Source organism: Leptonotus elevatus, chromosome 16 (genome assembly GCF_054856555.1).
Source record: "Leptonotus elevatus isolate MCC_2025b chromosome 16, RoL_Lele_1.0, whole genome shotgun sequence".
Lineage (NCBI taxonomy): Eukaryota > Metazoa > Chordata > Actinopteri > Syngnathiformes > Syngnathidae > Leptonotus > Leptonotus elevatus.
The window spans coordinates 10,930,519-10,950,623 of NC_141254.1; the positions used below are offsets into that span (position 1 = coordinate 10,930,519).

The 20,105-nt window shown below is 42.1% G+C and overlaps 2 protein-coding genes across 13 annotated transcripts in view; one reads left to right on the top strand and one right to left on the bottom strand.

Annotated features, from left to right (window-relative positions):
• The window catches only part of nbeaa (neurobeachin a), a 65,052-nt gene extending 50,453 nt beyond the window's left edge, over window positions 1-14,599 (top strand). For 8 of the 12 annotated variants that reach the window (XM_086097907.1, XM_086097913.1, XM_086097915.1 and 5 more), the window contains 23 exons: window positions 1,040-1,104; window positions 1,322-1,430; window positions 2,093-2,259; window positions 2,474-2,598; window positions 3,555-3,704; window positions 4,037-4,173; window positions 4,245-4,362; window positions 5,457-5,559; window positions 5,636-5,751; window positions 6,026-6,138; window positions 6,935-7,075; window positions 7,247-7,366; window positions 7,426-7,578; window positions 7,663-7,827; window positions 7,900-7,989; window positions 8,810-9,002; window positions 10,078-10,149; window positions 10,226-10,381; window positions 10,443-10,613; window positions 10,691-10,792; window positions 11,976-12,172; window positions 12,272-12,423; window positions 13,391-14,599. In XM_086097907.1, the coding sequence (XP_085954033.1) occupies window positions 1,040-1,104; window positions 1,322-1,430; window positions 2,093-2,259; window positions 2,474-2,598; window positions 3,555-3,704; window positions 4,037-4,173; window positions 4,245-4,362; window positions 5,457-5,559; window positions 5,636-5,751; window positions 6,026-6,138; window positions 6,935-7,075; window positions 7,247-7,366; window positions 7,426-7,578; window positions 7,663-7,827; window positions 7,900-7,989; window positions 8,810-9,002; window positions 10,078-10,149; window positions 10,226-10,381; window positions 10,443-10,613; window positions 10,691-10,792; window positions 11,976-12,172; window positions 12,272-12,423; window positions 13,391-13,481 (3,006 nt within the window). In that variant the 3' untranslated portion in view covers window positions 13,482-14,599. Of the gene's footprint in view, window positions 1-1,039; window positions 1,105-1,321; window positions 1,431-2,092; window positions 2,260-2,473; window positions 2,599-3,554; window positions 3,705-4,036; window positions 4,174-4,244; window positions 4,363-5,456; window positions 5,560-5,635; window positions 5,752-6,025; window positions 6,139-6,934; window positions 7,076-7,246; window positions 7,367-7,425; window positions 7,579-7,662; window positions 7,990-8,809; window positions 9,003-10,077; window positions 10,150-10,225; window positions 10,382-10,442; window positions 10,614-10,690; window positions 10,793-11,975; window positions 12,173-12,271; window positions 12,424-13,390 lie in introns of all 12 variants that reach the window. The other 4 variants (XM_086097909.1, XM_086097916.1, XM_086097918.1 and 1 more) reach the window with 2 other exon arrangements.
• sertm1 (serine rich and transmembrane domain containing 1) lies at window positions 14,521-18,902 on the bottom strand. The gene is made up of 2 exons (XM_086097919.1): window positions 18,781-18,902; window positions 14,521-15,154 (listed from the first exon to the last, which is right to left on the bottom strand). The coding sequence occupies exons 1-2, from the start codon at window positions 18,842-18,844 to the stop codon at window positions 14,829-14,831; spliced, it is 390 nt and encodes a 129-aa protein (XP_085954045.1). The 5' UTR covers window positions 18,845-18,902; the 3' UTR covers window positions 14,521-14,828.
• Window positions 18,903-20,105: the final 1,203 nt, after the last annotated feature.

Below are 20,105 nucleotides of genomic sequence, written 5' to 3' on the forward strand. Positions count from 1 at the left end.
AAACTTTTTTTTTAATTTTTTTACTCAAAACAATAGGACTTTTCTGGTGAAAAATATCATTTTTATTCTGGCAATACATTTTCGTTAGTATAACTTTTACCTTTAAAAATATGTATTTTTCTAGATGATAAAACTAATTTAAAAAAGTGTTTTTCTTGGAGGAGGAAGGACTTTTTATATAAAAATAATCACTTTTGATAAATAAATAAAAAGTCTTTTCTGGGGGAAATGTAAGAAAATATGATGTTGTCTATAAAAATACGACTTGGTAAGATTCCAACTTTTTTTTTTCCTGTATAAATGCTGTTTTTAGCTAGAAGACAATACATTTTACTTTTTTTTAAATGTGTCACTGAAATTGAATTTTAAAATGGACTGACCTGAGCCATGTGACTTCTCTCAGCCAGTCAGCAAAAGAATGTCACTAATTTGAAATGTGCAATTTCCTGACGACAGTATTTTCTTTCACTATAATGTCATTAATTGGAATATGTTTTTTAAACATAATGACTATAAATAATTCCGCGTTGTGATGTTAAACAACAAACATTCTAGCAATGTATTGATTTTAAAAGAAACTTACCCCACATTCATTTTGCTCTTTTTCTTCTTCTAAAAAAGGTGACTTTAGCCTTCCAATTATTCTCTTTAAGTTTTCTATGTTCTTGTCTGGAGCGCCATCTCGGTTGTGTTCCATCAGGGAGCTTCTGATTCTGCCTTTCAGCTTCCTCCTCCTCGTCTCCTGCTCCTCCTCCCTCGTGTAGTATTACCCGGGCAGACTCCGGCCTTCCCGCCATTAGAGGCCCAGGAGAGGAAACCCGAGCCCAGATATCGATCACGTAACGGGAGACGCTTTCCCTCGTGTGTCCTTGGAGGCCCTAAAAGCTCCATTAGCATGCAGCTAATGTGCAGCACTCATAGCTTCTAGCAACTCGCTGCTCTCTGCGGCGATGCCCAAAAAAGCAGCGCTAGTTTGTCTTCTCCTTGAATATGAAAACAAACAACAACAAAATGTAAATAAGTGTTTGTTGTGTTTTAGGAATGGCAGAATTCCATCCAGAAAAACGCAGGACTGGCTTTCATTGAACTTATCAATGAAGGAAGGTAAATACATTCAATGTCACACACACATTTAGTGGGATTTGCACTATTAAAAATAGTTTGCCAGTTGAAATAATGTATAGATTTGCTCTTTTTAATTTTTTTTTATAAATGACATTGACACTTTTTTTCAAATGTTTTTTTAGCTGTACCGTTAGACCATGTGTGAGTTTGAGGCGTGTGTATTGCAGCCTGTGCACATATGTGTGTGTGTTATCAGACTGCTGTGTCACGCCATGAAGGATCACATCGTGCGCGTAGCCAACGAGGCCGAGTTCATCTTGAACCGCCAACGAGCAGAAGATGTGCACAAGCACGCTGAGTTTGAGGTACGTGTGGCGGTGCCCCCCTGGCTGTAAATATTTACTGTCGATGTTTTTGATTTGGTTCTGGAAAAAAATAGTAATTTTTTTATCTTGAAAAAATTTGCCTTTTTCTGGAAATGTTGACTTTTTGTTGGAATAAAATACTAATGGTTCTTTTCATCATTTACAAAAATGTAGAAAAAAAAAAGTACTTTTTTTTAAATCTTAGAAAATATAACTTTATCTGTAATCTCCCAAATTACTTTTTCTAAGAAAAAAACTTGCAAAATATGACTTTTCTGGAAAAAAAATCCTGCACATGCTTTTTGTCTTAAAGAAATATTAAATTTTCTATTAAAACAACAACAAAACTTTTAATATCACAAATAACTTTTTCTAGAAAAAAGGCTCTAATCTCGCAAGATATGACTTTTCTGGAACAAATCTAATTTAATTTGGAAAAGTATGATTTTTCCTGCATGTGCTTTTAAACATATAACTTATTGTAGAAAAATCTGTTAATCTCACAAACAACTTTTTTAGAAAAAAAAAAGTTTAATCTTGCAATACAAGTCTTTTCTGAAAACAAATAATTTCATTTGTAAAAACATGACTTTTTCTGCAGTTGCGAATGCGGAGCATTGAAATGATTCCAACCCAAACGTTTCCTTGAATTGTTTTGGCAGTCGAACTGCGCCCAGTACGCTGCCGACCGTCGCGAGGAAGAGAAGATGTGCGACCACCTGATCAGCGCCGCCAAGCACCGAGACCACGTGACCGCCAACCAGCTGAAGCAAAAGATCCTCAACATCCTGACCAATAAGCACGGAGCTTGGGGCACCATGTCACAGAGGTCAGTCATCACGTTGCACTGGCACTGTGAAGCAGCATGTGGCTCATGAGCCAAGGTTGTTTTTTACGCTGTTTGCCCTCACGAAGTGGCTCCATGATTAGTGCAAGTAGAAAAAGATCTCTGAATATCACGAGCATCCAATCCGTTTTTACCATCAGGCCTCTTTTCTGATCTGACATTTATTGTCTCCTCCCTTTGTGTGTGTCCGTTTTAGCCAATTGCACGACTTCTGGCGTCTAGACTACTGGGAGGACGACTTGCGCAGGAGACGGAGATTCGTGAGGAACGCCTTCGGGTCCACGCATGCCGACGTGGCGCTCAAATGTCTCGATGACTACGGTCAGTTTCAAAGGTTTTTTTTACTTGGGAAAGGTTGCAACAATGTCAAACATGTCAAATGTTCTCACAGGAAAAAAAATCCTCATTTTTTTTAGCCATTGATTTGTTGTCAAGTAGCTTGACTGACTTGAGAGCTCGCCAATAACTTCCTAGATTTCTAACTGTTATGTCAATATATCATCCATCATATGGTAGTGTAATAGCAACAAAAAAAAGCATGATTTTTTTTCAAAATGGAAAATGTCTCTTGACTCCTTCACTCCCAGCCATTTTCACTAAAGCAATCCCCTTCACTCCTGACTGATTTTGAGAATATTGTGTTCTATTGCTATAAAAACGTGGAAGATCAGAGTCTCTTCTTTTACCAGGAAAACATTTATATTTCTATCTGTTTCTGTTTTGCAGCAATTAGCATTAGAATATTATAAATAAAGTTTCATCATTATTCACAAATCTATTTAGAAATGTGAATAAAGGAGATTTATTTTAACATGGCCCTGGTTGATCTCTTTTGCTATGCTGTGTAATAACTACAATTTCTTCAACCGTTCTTTGCAGTTGAGAGGCTGCATCAAAACCTTCTGTAACAAACCACACTGAGTCATAACTCAAATTGAAGATCTTAACGAGGGCTTCTCATATCCGTAATTATGTTGTCAATATGTCCTCAAGGAATGATGTCATATCACTAAAACGTATTGTTTCGATGGGAAATGTGACTCATAACCTCAAAAATCCATTTGCGGCAAAACACGTCAAGTCGTACCTCAAATTAGATGTCCTGATTAGAGCTACTCAGATATGCAATTGTTTTGTCTATAGCTCTTCATATCATGACATAATGGCCCAAAACGTTTGAACTCAAAAGCGTCACCAATATCCACTGTTATGAAGTTCAAAGCAGCACTATGTTCGGTTCATGTTCGCTCCTCACACTTCACATCTTCCCCAATAAGGCACAGAGGAAGAAGAGGAAGGCGTCAAGTCCAAGAAGACCTTCCGCAGCCAGTCGGTGGTTGCACAGAACCCGGAGGCCGAGTTGATGCTGGAGGGCGACGACGACGCTGTCAGCCTGCTGCAGGAGAAAGAGATCGACAACCTCGCGGGTAAGACAAACAAACGCCCACCGCTGCGTGTGCGCTTGCTCGCCAGCGGCGCCCCCTGCTGACTGAAGTGCCTTTCATTTCTAGCGCCTTTCCGACCGCGACTTTTTACTTCCAAAGGCAAGTTGCGCTGGTTTCAAGTGTTAGCAGGCTAACAACAGAACAGATGATGATCAATAACACAATCATATTTAACTCGATTAATCACACAAAAATTGACAGAATTGTTTTTTCCAAAGAAAAAGCCTAACAGACATTTGTTTTTCTGCTGAAATTTACCAAACTCGAACTTAGCTTTGACTCCAACTTAACTTTTGTGACATCGCCCCCTGTAGGACCGGTTGTGCTGAGCACGCCGGCCCAGCTGGTGGCGCCGGTGGTGGTGGCCCGCGGAACACTTTCCATCACCACCACGGAGATCTACTTCGAGGTGGACGAGGATGACCCCGCCTTCAAGAAGGCTGACGCTAAGGTGAGGACGCACGAACACAAGCCGCGTGGCACACACCTTGCGGCGCCGTAATATTCTCATTTGGGTTCTAGGTGATGGCCTATTCGGAGGGTCTACACGGCAAGTGGATGTTCAGCGAGATCCGAGCCGTGTTTTCCAGACGCTACTTGCTACACAACACTGGTCTGGAGGTCTTCATGGCCAACAGAAGTAAGATCGCAGTCTGAAAGGCACATTTTAGGCCATTTCCAAGATTTTGGACAATTCAGCCAGTTTCTCTTAGCAACATGAAATTTGGTAGCCGTGTCTACCATGAGTAGAACCTCATAAAAGTCTCAAGAACCCATGCCGCAAAATAAACAGGAAGCCTGTCATTTTGGTTTTAAGCATCAATTTTAGGGTCAATTTGGCCATTTTGGAGCGTGGTGGTCAATCAAGTATGATTCACCGATCTTTTTAAAAATTCAGCCCCCAAAGCCAGTTTCACTTAGCAACATGAAATTTGGTAGACATGGACTTGGAAAGCCTGTACTGGGGGAATTCTAGTCGCAATGCAGCAGACACGTCCCACAACAAAATTTAGCAATAATACATTTAATAATAATGCATATATTTGTGGGGACTGACGTCAAGTTGTATTTTAGAATTAAAAAAATATGTAGAATTTCACAAGTTACTTCATGTTAAAGATTAGATAGCTCTTAATATGAAAAGAAAAATGCACAGAGCGGACACCAACGTCTTACAAATGCAATTATGCCATCTAGTGGCAGAAAAATGACCAACAGAAATCAATATCACACTTTTTTTTTACAGTACAGTACATCTTTTTAATTTTAACTCAATTTTATGAATTATTATGAAATTATTGTTTTCCAATTGTATGTTAAGAGTATGAAAACTTTATTGTACATTTAGAACCGTTCTAAAATTGGCAATTAATCGTGTGTTAACCATTGTAGTCATGACACCATAAGTGGAAAAACACAGCAAGTCTTCCATTTTGGTTTGAATCTGACATTTTAGAGTTAATTTGGCCATTTTGGACATTTTTGAAAATTTCATTTTTGTTCACTAAATTTGGTAGACATGTCTTCCATGAGTATAACCGCAAAAAACGTCCAAGTACTAAACAGGAAGTCCGCCATCTTGGATTCTAGGGTCAATTTTGCCATGATTAGTATACTAGACAGATGGATGATACTCGTATTTTGAGTTTCTAAATTTTCGTTGCCATGTAGGAAAACAGTTTAAAAATATTGTCAGTGTGATGAATTAATTATGATGGTCTTCTTCCTCGTCAGCATCGGTGATGTTCAACTTTCCCGACCAGGCCACGGTCAAGCGGGTGGTCTACAGCCTCCCGCGGGTTGGCGTCGGAACGAGCTACGGTCTGCCTCAAGCCAGGTTGGTGCAGGCTGCCAATCTTCTTGGCCAATTTGTCTTCCAAGCGCTGACGTGCGTTCGTGCCGTGTACGTGCAGGCGCATCTCATTGGCCACGCCGCGTCAGCTCTTCAAGTCATCCAACATGACTCAGCGTTGGCAGCGAAGGGAGATCTCCAACTTTGAGTACCTCATGTTCCTCAACACCATAGCAGGTTAGCGCAGCGACCTTGCATACCGTTTTCAAAGATTTTTTATTTTATTTTTATAAACTAAGTCAAAGAATCTTCAAATCTAGCATACATTTTTTTCCCCCGTAAAGTCCGAAGTCGTGAAGGCAGCTAGCATGCATGTTTTCATAAAGACCTTGACTAAATCTTGCATTTTTCTGGATAAGTTGAAAATGAAAGTTAAAATGTCACACAATCCTTCAATGTGTTGTTGGAAAAAAGCTTTCTAATGAGCCTCACGTGATGCTGTCGTCCGCAGGGAGGACGTACAACGACCTGAACCAGTACCCGATCTTCCCCTGGGTGCTGACCAACTACGACTCAGAGGAGCTGGATCTCACGTTGCCCGGCAACTTCCGAGACCTTTCCAAGGTTCGAGTGCTCTTGCGCTTTCACGCTCTTATGTCACGGCAACTCATTAGCTGCGAAAAGTCAAAAACGTCCTGTTGGAGTAAAAGACTGAAGACGTTATTAGCAAAAAGCCATTTCTGAAAAAACTTGTTGGAATGTTGCAGCAGCCATTTTAAGCTCATTTTGGTCTTTTTTTAGGGGTCGTTTTTGTTTTTTTGTCTGATTGGAAGCAGACACTAAAATGCATAACGTTCCAATTTTTCATTATTGTGTGGGAAGAACATGCCAGCAAAATGTGATGACTTGCCATGAAGCAGAAAATCTGTTTTCCTTTAGTCATAAAAAAAAAAAGGTAGGCGTGGCTACTAGGGCTGTGCAATTAATCGAAATTCAATTACAAAATCAGCATAATCGTCAAAAAAAGATGAATACAAATTTTGAGTTGTTTAAATTGATAAATTTTCCTTTTTATTTTATTTTAAAATAACAACTTTAATCAATTTTGTTTCATCCAAAAGGAACTTGAATAATTATAGTATTTCAAAGAATTGTATGTCTTAATAATTTTTACGTTTCAACTTTTTCTTGTTTTGAACCAAAAAATAAATTATCATCCTAATAGTACCAAAATAATCGCGATGAGTATTTCCTTCATAATGGAACAGCCCAAGTGGCTACCATGATAAGACCCACAAAAAAGTCTTTAGAAGCCTTGCCCAAAAACATATGCAAAGGGCGCCCTCTACTGGCAAAAAACATACTGACTCCTGTTTTTTTTTTTTTTTTTTTTTTTTAAACCCTTTCTGCTTTCCTGCAGCCCATCGGTGCTCTGAACCCCAAGCGGGCTGCATTCTACGCCGAGCGTTACGAGACGTGGGACGACGACACTGCGCCGCCGGACCACTACGCCACACTCTACTCCACGGCACACTCTACCCTCATGTGGATGCTCAGAATAGTAAGTAACAGTTTTAGCTGCCGTGAAATTCTCTCACATGACACTAAACTGATTTTAAGTTTTAACTTGACAGCCAATATGTGGCCCAGGGCTTGTCCAATTAAGAAGACCTCTAAATGTTCACTTTAGAGGGATTTTAAGTCTACAACCAAAATGTGTTTACGTCCACAGGAGCCCTTCACCACCTTCTTCCTCAACGCCAACGACGGCAAGTTTGACCACGCCGACCGAACCTTCTCAGGCATCGGCTGTTCGTGGAGGAACTGCCAGCGGGACACGGCAGATGTGACGGTAAGGCGGCCCGTCGAGGCGTCCACCCCTCAGATCGCCCCCTTAACGCCATTTTGCAGGAGCTGATACCGGAGTTCTACTACCTGCCTGAGATGTTCGTCAACAGCAACGAGTACGAGCTGGGCGTGCGTGACGACGGGCTGCCCGTCTGTGACGTGGAGCTGCCCGTCTGGGCTAAGAAGCCAGAAGACTTTGTGCGCATCAACCGTATGGTGAGGCAGCCTTTCTAGTGAATGTAGCGCAACACGTGGTGCCGCGCTGGGGTCTGAAAGCGTTGCTCCCCGCTGCCCGTCTAGGCGCTGGAGAGCGAGTTCGTGTCGTGCCAGCTGCACCAATGGATCGACCTGATCTTCGGATACAAACAGCGGGGTCCCGAGGCCGTGCGGGCGCTCAACGTCTTCAACTTCCTGTCCTACGAGGGTGCCGTCAACCTGGACATTCTGGACGCGGTGCAGCGGGAGGTCAGCGGATCGGTCGCCGCAACCCGTCGAGGCTCGGACGTGTTCCCGATTGACGCTTGTGTGTCCGTGCAGGTGATGGAGGCGCAGATTCAGGCGTGCGGGCAGATCCCGTCCCAGCTGCTCATTGAGCCGCACCCGCCTCGATCGTCCGCCATGCACTTGGTGAGGCACAGCGACCAATCACACACGTCACCTGTCTATCCTCACTCGCCATTGTCCAGAGTTTCTTAACTGGCTTGACAGGCCTGTTAAATACAGACACGCAAGTGTCTGTGAAATTTCATTTGTTTACACAAGTTTGAAGTGGAGTTCTCGTAGGCTGAACTATATGGAGGACCAAAACTGTTAAAAATAAAAATAAATGAATGAATAAAAGTGAAAATGGATATTAAAAAAATTAAATACAAAAAATTTATATAAATGGAATAAAAACAACGAAATATATTTAGTGCGCATCCATAAATAAATAAATAAAATTAAGAATAAATACAAAAATAAATATATAAATATAATTAAATATCAATCAATAAATAAAAACGCTCTGCTCTCACATTTATTTATTTCAAGCTGCAGACGCTGTCAGGACGGAATGTTATTCAAATAAGGAGGCGGTCCTAAGCGTGCCGTTTGCATTTCCATCCGTTTTTATTTTCACTTCTATTCATTTCTTTATCCATTTACAGTATTTATTCAATCATTCATTTATTTTTAATTTTGGCGGTTTTGGTCCTCATAGAAACGTGGACATTTTTAGGCAGATTGATTTCTCGAGAGATTTGTTACTGTTTAGCCCCTATGCTTCCTCCATGTCGACCCGATCCCTTGTTCCTTGGTGTGAACCTGCCGTGACCCTCGTCTCCCACTAATCTTGCCTTTTTCCCGTCCCTCCTTTCCTCCCTGGTTGTGTCTCTTCCTCCATTTCCATACCCCTCGTCCTCCTCTTCCTCTTCCTGGCTCTCTCTCTCTCTGTCTGTCTCACCAGTGTTTCCTTCCTCAGAGTCCTCTGATGTTTAAGGATCAGATGCAGCAGGACGTGATCATGGTGCTCAAGTTCCCGTCCAACTCTCCCGTCACGCACGTGGCCGCCAACACGCTGCCTCACCTCAGCATCCCCGCCGCCGTCACCGTTACGTGCAGCCGCCTCTTCGCCGTCAACCGCTGGCACAACACCGTCGGTCAGTCTGTCTGTCTGCACCGGATTTGCAGATCTACTCTTATGTATCGGCAGTTTTAGAGGAGACAAATATATTCTTGAATTGTGTAGTTTAATTGTAGATGAGCCAAATTGCAGCCTTCAGGATGTACCAAATATTGCTTGTGAGCCATTTAATGTTTTTATTTTATTTTATTTTTTTAATAATTCTTGTTTCTAGTTTTCCTCAAATATTTTTGATTCATATCATTCTAGATTAGGCAACTGTCCCCATTTTGGACTTGAATTGTATTGCTTCCTGCTTGATAAGCTCAGGTCATTCTTGAATCAAATTGTAAGGTTCTAGATTAGCCAAGTATCTCAAATATTGGTCTTGAAAGGAAGCAGGGTGTTCTAGATTAGCTGTTTACTGTTCTGTATCATTCTAGATGAGCCAAATATCATTCTTTAATGGCACCATATCTTTCTAGATGAGTCGTTTAATGTATTTGAATGAAATTATTTGCTTCTAGATAAGCCAAAGATCTCAAATATCATTCTTGATTCACTTCATATTAGGTTTGGCAACTGTCACACTTTTGCTCTTGAATTGTATCGTTTCCTGCCAGATAAGTCAAATGTCATTATTGAATCAAATTATATTGTTCTTGATTAGCCAAATATCCAAAATATTATTCTTAAAGTAAAACCTGTCATTCTCGATGAGTGTTTTTAGAATGAATTTTTATTGTTCTAGATGAGTCAAGTATTCCAAATATTGGTCTTGAAAGGAATCGGCTTGTTTTAGATGAGCAGTTTATTGTTCTTAAATTAAATTCTATCATTCTCGATAAGCCAACTATTGGCCTTGAATGAAGTGGAAGGTTTTAGGTGGGATATCATTTTTGCCTCATATTGTATGATTCTAGATTAGGCAAATATTCTTCTTCGTTGTAGTTAAGCCAGATATTGTTCTGGGACAGAATCGTATCTTTCTTAATGAACCAGATTTCACTTTTGAATCATATTGTGTCATTCCAGATCATCGAGCTATTGTTCTAGACAGGAATAATTAATTTCTTATATTGTTGAAGTGCATTGTGTTGGACTGCCTCCAGGCTTGCGAGGTGCACCAGGATATTCCCTGGAACAGGCTCACCATCTTCCCATTGAGATGGACCCTCTCATAGGTCAGTTTGCTTCCTGTATTCAGCCAATCAAACATCAGCAGGGATGTCAACAAAGTTTCTGTGTTGTTCTGTCCAGCCAACAACTCCGGCACCAACAAGCGTCAGATCACGGATCTGGTGGACCAGAGCATCCAGATCAACACGCACTGCTTCGTGGTGACGGCCGACAACCGCTACATCCTGGTGTGCGGCTTCTGGGACAAGAGCTTCCGGGTCTACTCCACCGAGACCGGTACGACCCGTCGGCCGCTTCTGCTTGTGGACCGCCTTGTAAACACTCGACGCCCCCACAGGGAAGCTGACCCAGATCGTCTTCGGCCACTGGGACGTGGTCACGTGTCTGGCCCGGTCCGAGTCCTACATCGGGGGAGATTGCTACATCGTGTCGGGCTCCAGGGACGCCACTCTTCTTCTGTGGTACTGGAGCGGGCGACATCATATTATCGGGGACAACCCCAACAACAGTGAGTGCTGGACTTTTGGCGCAAAGGAGGATCTCGACTAGAAATAAACACTTTTTAAAAAAACATTTTAACTACAGGTGACTATCCCGCCCCCCGGGCCGTCCTGACGGGACACGACCACGAGGTGGTGTGCGTGTCGGTCTGCGCTGAGCTGGGATTGGTCATCAGTGGGGCCAAAGGTAAACCATATATTGTTGGGTTTTAGAGAATCTGGGATTTATAAATATTGTTCTTGAATCTAAATATGTTGTTGAAATCTAGATCAGTGGTTCTCAAATGGCCGGTTTCAAAAGTATATATTAGAAATATTTCAGAAAAAATATATGTTCATAAAATGAATGTTATATTCAGTAGGGTATTCAATTTCAGTGTCCTAAAAACCCAGCATCCATGCCTGAATGGTTCGACCCAACTTGTCATATACCACTTAGAATCACCTGTCAATCACTTGAAAACTTTATTTTAAAAAGTATTTCTTTTTGAGAACTGAGCTTTACTGTGAGCCCAAAGAGGACACCTAATGGTGATAATAATTTTTATGTGCACAAATCTTTATTTGTAATTCAATTAATTATTTTTTCTTCTTTTTTTTTTACTTGTATCTTTTTATTTCCAAATAGTTCAAGAGACCACATAAATACAAAGAGAGTTCCAAAATAAACAAAATGAAATCTTTTAGAAATGCTTTGCGCTGGTTAGAGGATACTTGGCTGAAATTCTTTTCCACGGGGTGTTGAGAACCTCTGATCTAGATAATAGCGTTCTTAATTTTTTTTTTATCATTCTACATCAGCTACATATTGTTCCAAACTCATATCGTATCATTGAAGTTGAGTCAAACTTTCTTGAATCATATTGTAGAGTTCTACATTTGTCAAATATCATTCTTCAATTGATTGTTCTACATGAACTAAATAGCATTTTTGATTTGTGTCGTAGGGATCCAGATGAAAAGAATATCGCGACTGAATCTCATTGTGTCGCTCTAAATGAGCACACAAAGAATACATTCTAGAAATCTTACTGTTGTATATGATTCTAGACTAGCTAAATATCATTTTAAAAAACCTGTCGTGTGGTTCTCCAAAAATTGAGAATCTCCGCTATTGTACTTGAAATGAAATGCGACATTCTAAATGAACCAAAATAGCAATCTCGAAGCAAAATGTATCCTACACGATAACCAGAAAAAAGTATCGTTATCATTCAATTTGAATCACATAGTATCCTTCTATCTAGCGAAATCTTATCGCGTCTACGTTTAAAAAAAAAAGCGTAAACGCCGCCGTCTTGAAAAAGTGAGTGATCGTCACTGCGCAAGCCTCTGATTGCGTCTAAGCGCGTGTCCCCGCGGCTCCTTAGAGGGTCCGTGCCTGGTGCACACCATCACGGGGGACCTCCTGAGGGCCCTGGAGGGTACCGAGCTGTGCCAGCAGCCTCGTCTGATCTCGGTGTCCAGCGAGGGCCACTGCATCATCTACTACGAGCGGGGGCGCTTCTGCAACTTCAGCATCAACGGCAAGCTCCTGGCTCAGATGGAAGTCAACGACTCCACGCGGGTGAGGCTCTCCGCCGCCGCATATCGTACTACAATTCAATCGTATACAGTCGTAGATGACGCCCTTTTAACCTCCAACTCCTCCCTCGCGTCCCGCCAGGCCATCCTGCTGAGCAGCGACGGGCAAAACCTGGTGACGGGCGGCGACAACGGCGTGGTGGAGGTGTGGCAGGCCTGCGATTTCAAGCAGCTCTACATTTACCCGGGATGTGACGCCGGCATCCGCGCTATGGACCTGTCGCACGACCAGAGGTAACCACGGCGACCACGCCATCCCTTGGGACTGTCGCCATAGGAACCGGTTGCCAGGAGAATGACAGTTGCGGAACATTAGAATGATCTGTTTCCATGGATAATGTTCTGTTGTTGCCGTTGCTATGGAAACTGTTGCTATGGAAACAGTTACTAGGCTGTTACAGGTAGGGAAACCGCTGCAATTCGGGAACCGTTATTGAGCAAAATGACTAGGAAGTGGTTGCAAAGGAAACTTTTAATGTTGAAGCTGTTGCCAAGGATAAAGTTGCTTTTGAGACAATTACCTCTGAAACTGTCACTCTTGTACGTGTTTCCGAGGAAGCTGTATCTGTTGCCAGAGAAACAAGTTGCTATAGTTAAACTTGTAAAGCTTCTGTACAGAATGTTTCCATGGAAATGGTTACTTTGGATGCCGTGTCCAAGAAGATTTTTTGATGATGAAGCTGTTACCAAGGAAACAGTTACCAGGGACACTGTTGCCAAGGAGAAAATGACAGCGGAAGCTGTTGTCGGGGGGGGGGGGAATGATCAGTGGTGAAACTGTAGCCAAGGAGAATGTTACTGTGGAAACTGTTGCCGAGGAAACTGATTAGTAGTAAAGCTGTTGAGGAATCATGTTGCCAGAGAAACTGTTGCTAGGAACGCTCGTTCAGTAAGCTGTTGCCGGGGGAAACTGCTGCCAGAGACAACCTTGATAGGAAGCTGTTGCTGATTAAGCTGAATTGTGGTGAAGATGTCGCCAAAGCGACTGTTGCTAAGGAAGTTGTTTCCGGTGGAAACTGTTGCCGCGGAAGACGTTGCCACGGAAACTCGCTGGAGAAACGCCAAGGAGAACGTGGCTTAGGTTGTTGTTGCACAGAAGCGTCTGACTAGGGAATCTGTTGTCTGGGAAACGTAAATGAAGCTGTTGCCAAGGAGAATGTCGCTGATGAAGCCATCACCTGACTTTTCGTTTCCCCCGCAGAACGCTAATCACCGGCATGGCGTCCGGCAGCATCGTGGCGTTCAACATTGACTTCAACCGCTGGCACTACGAGCATCAGAACCGCTATTGAAAGTAACTCTCCAGGTACACAAGAAGAAGACTTGAGGTTCTGGTTGCTTTGACGGGACTGTGTGTACTCTCACACACTAACACACACACTCATAAACATACACGTACAAACACACACCCGAGCCCAAAGACAACACACCCAACAGAGTGCGGATTGGTCGCCGGTGCTGGCGGGTCAGGTTCTGGGTTTCGGGGTTCTGCTTTAACGCTTCAATGAGCCGAGCCGGACACTCTTTGCGGAGATATCCGCCTTTCGCTTCCTTTGACGATTTCTATTCTTTTACTTTGTTGTAAATATGACTCGGCCCCTTTTTTTTCTCGTGTCCTTTTAATTTATTACTGGATGTAACATAATGTGACGACGATGGTAAGAAAGTCGAGGATGGTGATTGTTTTTGCCGGAGATGTTACCGACCAGGATGAAGACCCCCACCACACACACACACAGATTTTTATTTCACTTCTTTTTTTTTTCTACATTTAGTGATCGTCGTGTCAAATATGTACATAAAAAGTCTCGCTTTTTCCGCCCCACGAGCTCACATTATTTAAAAAGAATCCAAGTTTGTTTTTGCACTTTGCACCAATCACACGTCATTATTTATGATTCGGCTTTTGTTCCTTTTTGCTAAACGGCCTTTTTCTTTTGGGGGGGGGGGTGGCTTTAATTGTTATGATTGCAAGATATTTTATGATGGGCCGGGTTTTTTTTGGTTCTTTCTTGCCCGGGGCTGGGATGAATTCTTTGTGCATCGATGTTTGTATTTAACGCTCACGTGTGAAGATTTTACAGCAATATAACGACGAGCGTGCGCACGACCAGCGCGAACGCACACACACGTAACCCTAGACACACACACACACACACACACACACACACACACACACACACACACACACACACACACACACACACACACACACACACACAGACAGACAGACAACACACACACATCCAAAAACCGACAAACGAAGAAGAAAAAAAGGTGAAATATTTTTGGATCTATGAAACCCTTAAAAACTATTGTATTCATGTTTTATTGCAAAGATGTAAAATATGACATGTGTGAGTTGAAAAAAAAATCATGATAAGAAAAATAAATTATGCAAAGAATTTGACGACTTGGCTTTTTTTTTATGCATTTTTCTACTTGGAGAAAAAAAAACATGATTGAGCTAACAAAAACGTTTTTTTCCCACTTAAGTTCTTCCTCAGTTTTCATTAACTCTAATAACCTCAACATTCTTAATCATTTATTTACAGTTTAATGAACATTTGCACTTCATTTCCCAGAAGTCTTTGCAGCAGCCGTGTGTGTTTCTGTGTATGCGCGCCTGCGTGCGAGTCTCAGGCGCACAGCGAGGAGACGGTGGACCTCCGCGACGACGAGATGCTGCAGATCTCCACGTTGGTGAAGGAGCTGCGATCTTCGCCGCAGGACGAGGACGACGAGATGATGTTCTTCAGCCTGTGGAGGGCGATGACCAGCAGGCTGAGCAGGAACAGCAGGAGGCCCAGGAACAGCCACACGTACACGTAGACGCCGCCGCCGCCGCCGGCTCGGCCCGGAGACACCGCCGATGATGCCGATGCCGATCCAGGGACGGGCGTCGGGGAGAAGCGCAGGAAGGTTCCGTTTTCCACCACAGAGATATCAGATTGGTCCATCCCAGCTGCAGCAAAAACACAACAAGAACCTCATAAGTACAAAAAAGCTGATATTCAACACATATAAGAAGTCTACACACCCCTCTTCTAGTGGCAAGTTTTTCCCTGATATAAAAAATGAGACCAATATCATTTAAAATTAGTTTCTACCATTTATTAGTCGATTGAAATATTTACGACATGGGAAATAAACAACTGTGATAATGTCGTTGCACAAGTGTGCACACCCTCTTGAAACTGGTGAATAAATTAACCTTGGCTGTTTTAGTAGGCGCTCCCCGACATTTTTGCTACTTTACTGTGCTTTAATTACTTAGTTACTCTGTTGAAGTTACTTAGTTACAAGGTTTGGCATGTGCTCAAAATGCTGGCAGTCAGCACATAGCTAGCCCTATTTAAATTGCCATTGATCAACCCCCAATTAAGTTCAGCTGTTCTAGTAGGCTTTTCCTGCCATTTAGTTACAGGTACTTATTTTTGATTAAGTTCCTTAGTTACAGGGAATGATTTTGTTACAAGCTTTGTTCATGTAGCTGTGTTCAGAATGAACCAATCACATTGACGGTCCTGTTAAATCTTCATCTTCAACCATTCAAAGTGCCACCAAGCAACCTCAAATAAAGTTCAGCTGTTCCAGTAGGCTTTTTCCTGACATTCTTGGAGTCGCATCTTCACAGAGAGCTTCCACAGCATCAGAGGCATTTTGTTCTTCAGCGGTATCAGTCAGGGGAATGCTCCAAAAGAATTGCCAAGGTATTATTACACTACACGAAACTATAGTAATATTATTGGCCACAGTGTGCAATTAATGTACATCAATGCGACCAGAAAAGTTGTATTTTGGAACATAAATTATACATATTGTCGCAAAAATTTTAATTAAATAATGATACTTAAATAATAATACTAAATTTAAAAAAATTGGTCCTAAATCCATGTGCTTGGAGAAATTGGTCATGCTATTTACAATCCAAACAACAGGGGGAGCCCTCATCACACTAGTTAGGCCCTTCGAGACCCAACAGGCCGGAGCAGGAATGTAAATTGTTGGTAATCTTATCCGTATGGATATGATGTCACTTCCTGTTTCTTTTCGCACCATCCCAGTCTCCAGCTGTGCGGCTTTATGCTCCTCTCGTGCGTCGCCCACGTGGTGACGTGTGTTGTTGTTTGCCTGCCTGTGATCTGTGCTGTTCATTATGAGCTGGAGTGCTTGATAATTGCGCGTAATCAGGCTTTTTGTCGCCTGGCAACCAGGCTGGCAGGTCACACGTTTTACTGGCAAGGCTGCTTTTTAATGGGCTCGTGATCGCCCCCTAGCACGCAATTAGCGAGCTCGGTTTGTTTATTTCGAATAAACATCATCTGTTTGTTTGACTTCACTCAAGTCTCAGCGTGTCATACACTTTGTGTAAATGTCACGATCATCGATCAGGATTTAACCAATTTTGTTGGCGACACACCTGGCTCAGTGTCATCTCTTGACGACACTCATCTCACTACGCTGATGTCTCAGCATGACTTTGATGTGATTGGCCAGCATTTCACCCATTAGTTTGATGACACTGATGTCTCACCAACATACACATTTGTTTAACTGCAATTATCTCCCAGCATTTTGTGCACTTGTGTGATCGTCTCAGCATTTCACCCATTTTATTGATACCACTGATGTCTCAGCATATCACTCGTGGGAATTACTTCACTCATCTCTCAGCATCTTGAGCACTCGTACGACTGTACACTATCGTCTATTATTTCACCCATTTGGTTGATGACACTCATCTCTCAGATTGTCATCTATTTGATTGACAACACTCACCTCTCAGCATGATATTCATTTGTGTGACTGCACACTCAATCATTTATCAGCATTTCACCCACTTTGTGGACATCATTTTAGCTACACTTGCTGCCTTCATGTCTCTGCATGTCTCTCTGTACAGGTGATGGTCTCTCAGCATTTGACCCATTTCAATGGCGGTACCAGTATCTCATCATGTCATTTGTGTTAGTGACTACAGTCATCTCTCAGCATGTTGTGCACTTGTGTGACTGTACATTGTCACAGCATTTCATTCATTTGGTTGCTGATACGCATGTCTCAGCATAATTAATTTGGTTATCTACCACCATCTCTCAGCACTTTGTGCACTTGCGTGATCATGTCTCAGCATTTTACCCATTCTATTGACTACGCTAATGTCTCAGCATTGTGTCCTTTTGATTAACTACACCCATGTCTCAGCATGTGATGCACAGATGATCGTATCTCAGCACTTTACCAATTTTAATTGACGACTTGTCTCAGCATGTCAACCATTTGATATGCTGTCTTCATGTCATCCATGTGAGTGACTACAATCATCTCTCAGCATGTTGTACAGTTATGTGAAAAACATTGTCTATCAGCATTTCATCCATTTGGTTGCTGATACTCATGCCTCAGCGTCATCCATTTTGTTAACTACCGTCATCTCTCAGCATTTTTGTGTCTCAGGATTTTACCCATTCTGTTGACTACACTGTCTCAACATGTGCTGCACTGATGATCGTATCTCAGCACTTTTACCAATTCTAATTGACAACTTGTCTCAGCATTCATCAATTTTATTGATTTCACTGTCTGAGCATGGCATCAGAATGTTGTACATACCTTGCGTGTTCTCAGTCATTTCTCAGCATGTTGTTCAGTTGAGTGACAGATTTCTGCATGTATATGCCGATAATCAGGAACCCTTTCTTGTTTCTCATATCAGCCTATGTATGTTTAGTGCCGTTATAGTCATGCATCGTTTTCGTGCCTCTTAGTGGTTAAAGTATTTGTCATCCAGCATGCACAACTACATAGTCACTCTTTCCTCAGAGAATCCTCTCGTTATGAATAATGGAGACGATTGATGTGTGACAAAATGTCATGACATTTTGGCGGACGTGTGTGTGTGTGTGTGTCTCAGCATGTTGCCCACTTGTGTTACTGCGCTCATCTCTAAGTATTCAGTCCACAACTGTGAGTTGACAGCACTTATACTCATATCTCAGCACACTCAATTTTATTGACTATAAGCATACATTATCTCAGCATGTCTTCTATTACATTGACTACACTCATGTCTAAGCATGCGATGCACATTTTATCATCTGCCAACATTTTAACTTTAACTTTGCTCAACTCATTTCCCGGCATGCCATCTCATCTCTGACACTCTTGTCTCAGCATGCTGAGCAAAACAGTGACTGCACCCCTTCAATCATCTCTCAGCATTTTACCCAGTCAATGACACGTCTCAGCATGTCATCCATTTGATGGACTGCGCTCATACGGTATCTCAGAAAAACATTCAAAGTTGATTGATGTCTCAGCATGTGATGCAATGTAGTCATCTCTCAGCATGTCATTCACGCACATGCAATTTGCTTTGTCCCTAAAGATAAATCGACACGAACACGATGAGATTGGCTAAACTCAACATTTGATTATTTCACACTCATGTCTCAGCATGCTGTGCGCACAATTTCATGATTACTCTCGCCTCAGCTCTCGCATAAAAAGAAGCTAGTAAAAGTGGCGTCAACTGAATAAAGTCTCATAACGGAGGGAAAAGAAGCAACAGGAAGTAATTGAGCAAACCTGAGTGGACGTCGGACCTCAATCCAGCTCCATGTCGCCTCTTCCTCTGCCTGCACGCTCCCATCCGCACGATACTCTCTCTCGCTGTCTCTCGCACTCTCGCTCTCACTCTCGCTCTCACTCTCGCTCTCACTCTCGCTCTCACTCTCGCACTCTCTCTTTTTTTGCTTCAAATAACAATATGTGACCTCACTCGTCTAAACATGACATTCTGTTTAATATTACATTTGTGGAACCTGAGTTAAGCAGCAATTTTTTTTTTTATCCATCTCAGGGGGCGGCCATTTTGCTACTTAAAGTTGCCCAGGGCTCAGGCAACGACCGATCACAGCTCATCTGTTTTCTGAAGCCGGGCTGTGATTGGTTGTTACCTGAGACCTGAGCAACATTGATGTCATCTTCAGTCGACAGCAAGTGGCAAAATGTCCGCCCCCTGAGATGGATTCAAAACGGCGGGATTTTGCTTCATAACTCGTATTTAATAATTTAATTTAATCAGAATACCATATTTAAACTAGTGGGGCTGCATAGAACATATTGTCAAAAAAAAAATGGGGGGGTTGACTTTAAATGGCAAAATGCACCAGTATACACCTGTATCCATCCCGGGGCGGCCATTTTGCTACTTGCTGTTGGCTGAAGATGACATCACAGTTGACTAGGGCTCATCTTGCGAACGTCATGTGACCATTCCCAGAAAGCGTGAGACTTATATGACTGGAATGTCAATGCCGCTTACTCACTTACTTAGAAGTGAAGCCCCCGGCGGCCATCTTACGTTGCCACCCACTAAAGCCTGCCTTGAATACATTGATTGAATGTTTACCTTGTATATTAATTTTTTCTCATGAAAAGTACATCATATCACACTATTGTGGGAATATAGTTGAGATTAAAATTAGTTAGTTAGATGAAATTAAAAAAGAATACACATTCCATATACACTTATTCAGAAGAAGAAGAAGAATATTCTGAAGAACTGCAATTAATAGACAATTCAATCAATTATTCCAATAAATTATTGAATATTTTAATCACCTTTTCTATCTTTCTTTTTCATTTATTTTATTTTGTTTTTCTTGTGGGAATTGATGACAGCGTCAGGTCAGCGGAGATGATGTGAAGGTGTCGACATTGTGGGACACACAAACACACACACACACACACACACAGTGCGAGTGTCAGCCATGGTGTGCTGGTCCAGAATAACAATGAGCCAAATGCTAACAGACGCTGGCTGGCGGCATCTGAACATAAAAAACCTGCGACAGCATCCGAGTGAGTGAGACGTCGTCTGTTAAACTCACTCTTGTATGGAATACAAA

Bases quoted from the DNA above. Each gene is read 5' to 3' on its own strand.
- sertm1 (XM_086097919.1), bottom strand. From the start codon at position 18,844: ATGGGAGCGTGCAGGCAGAGGAAGAGGCGACATGGAGCTGGATTGAGG. The intron at 15,155-18,780 runs GTTTGCTCAATT...TTTTTGCTGCAG, and splicing joins GAGGTCCGACGTCCACTCAG to CTGGGATGGACCAATCTGAT.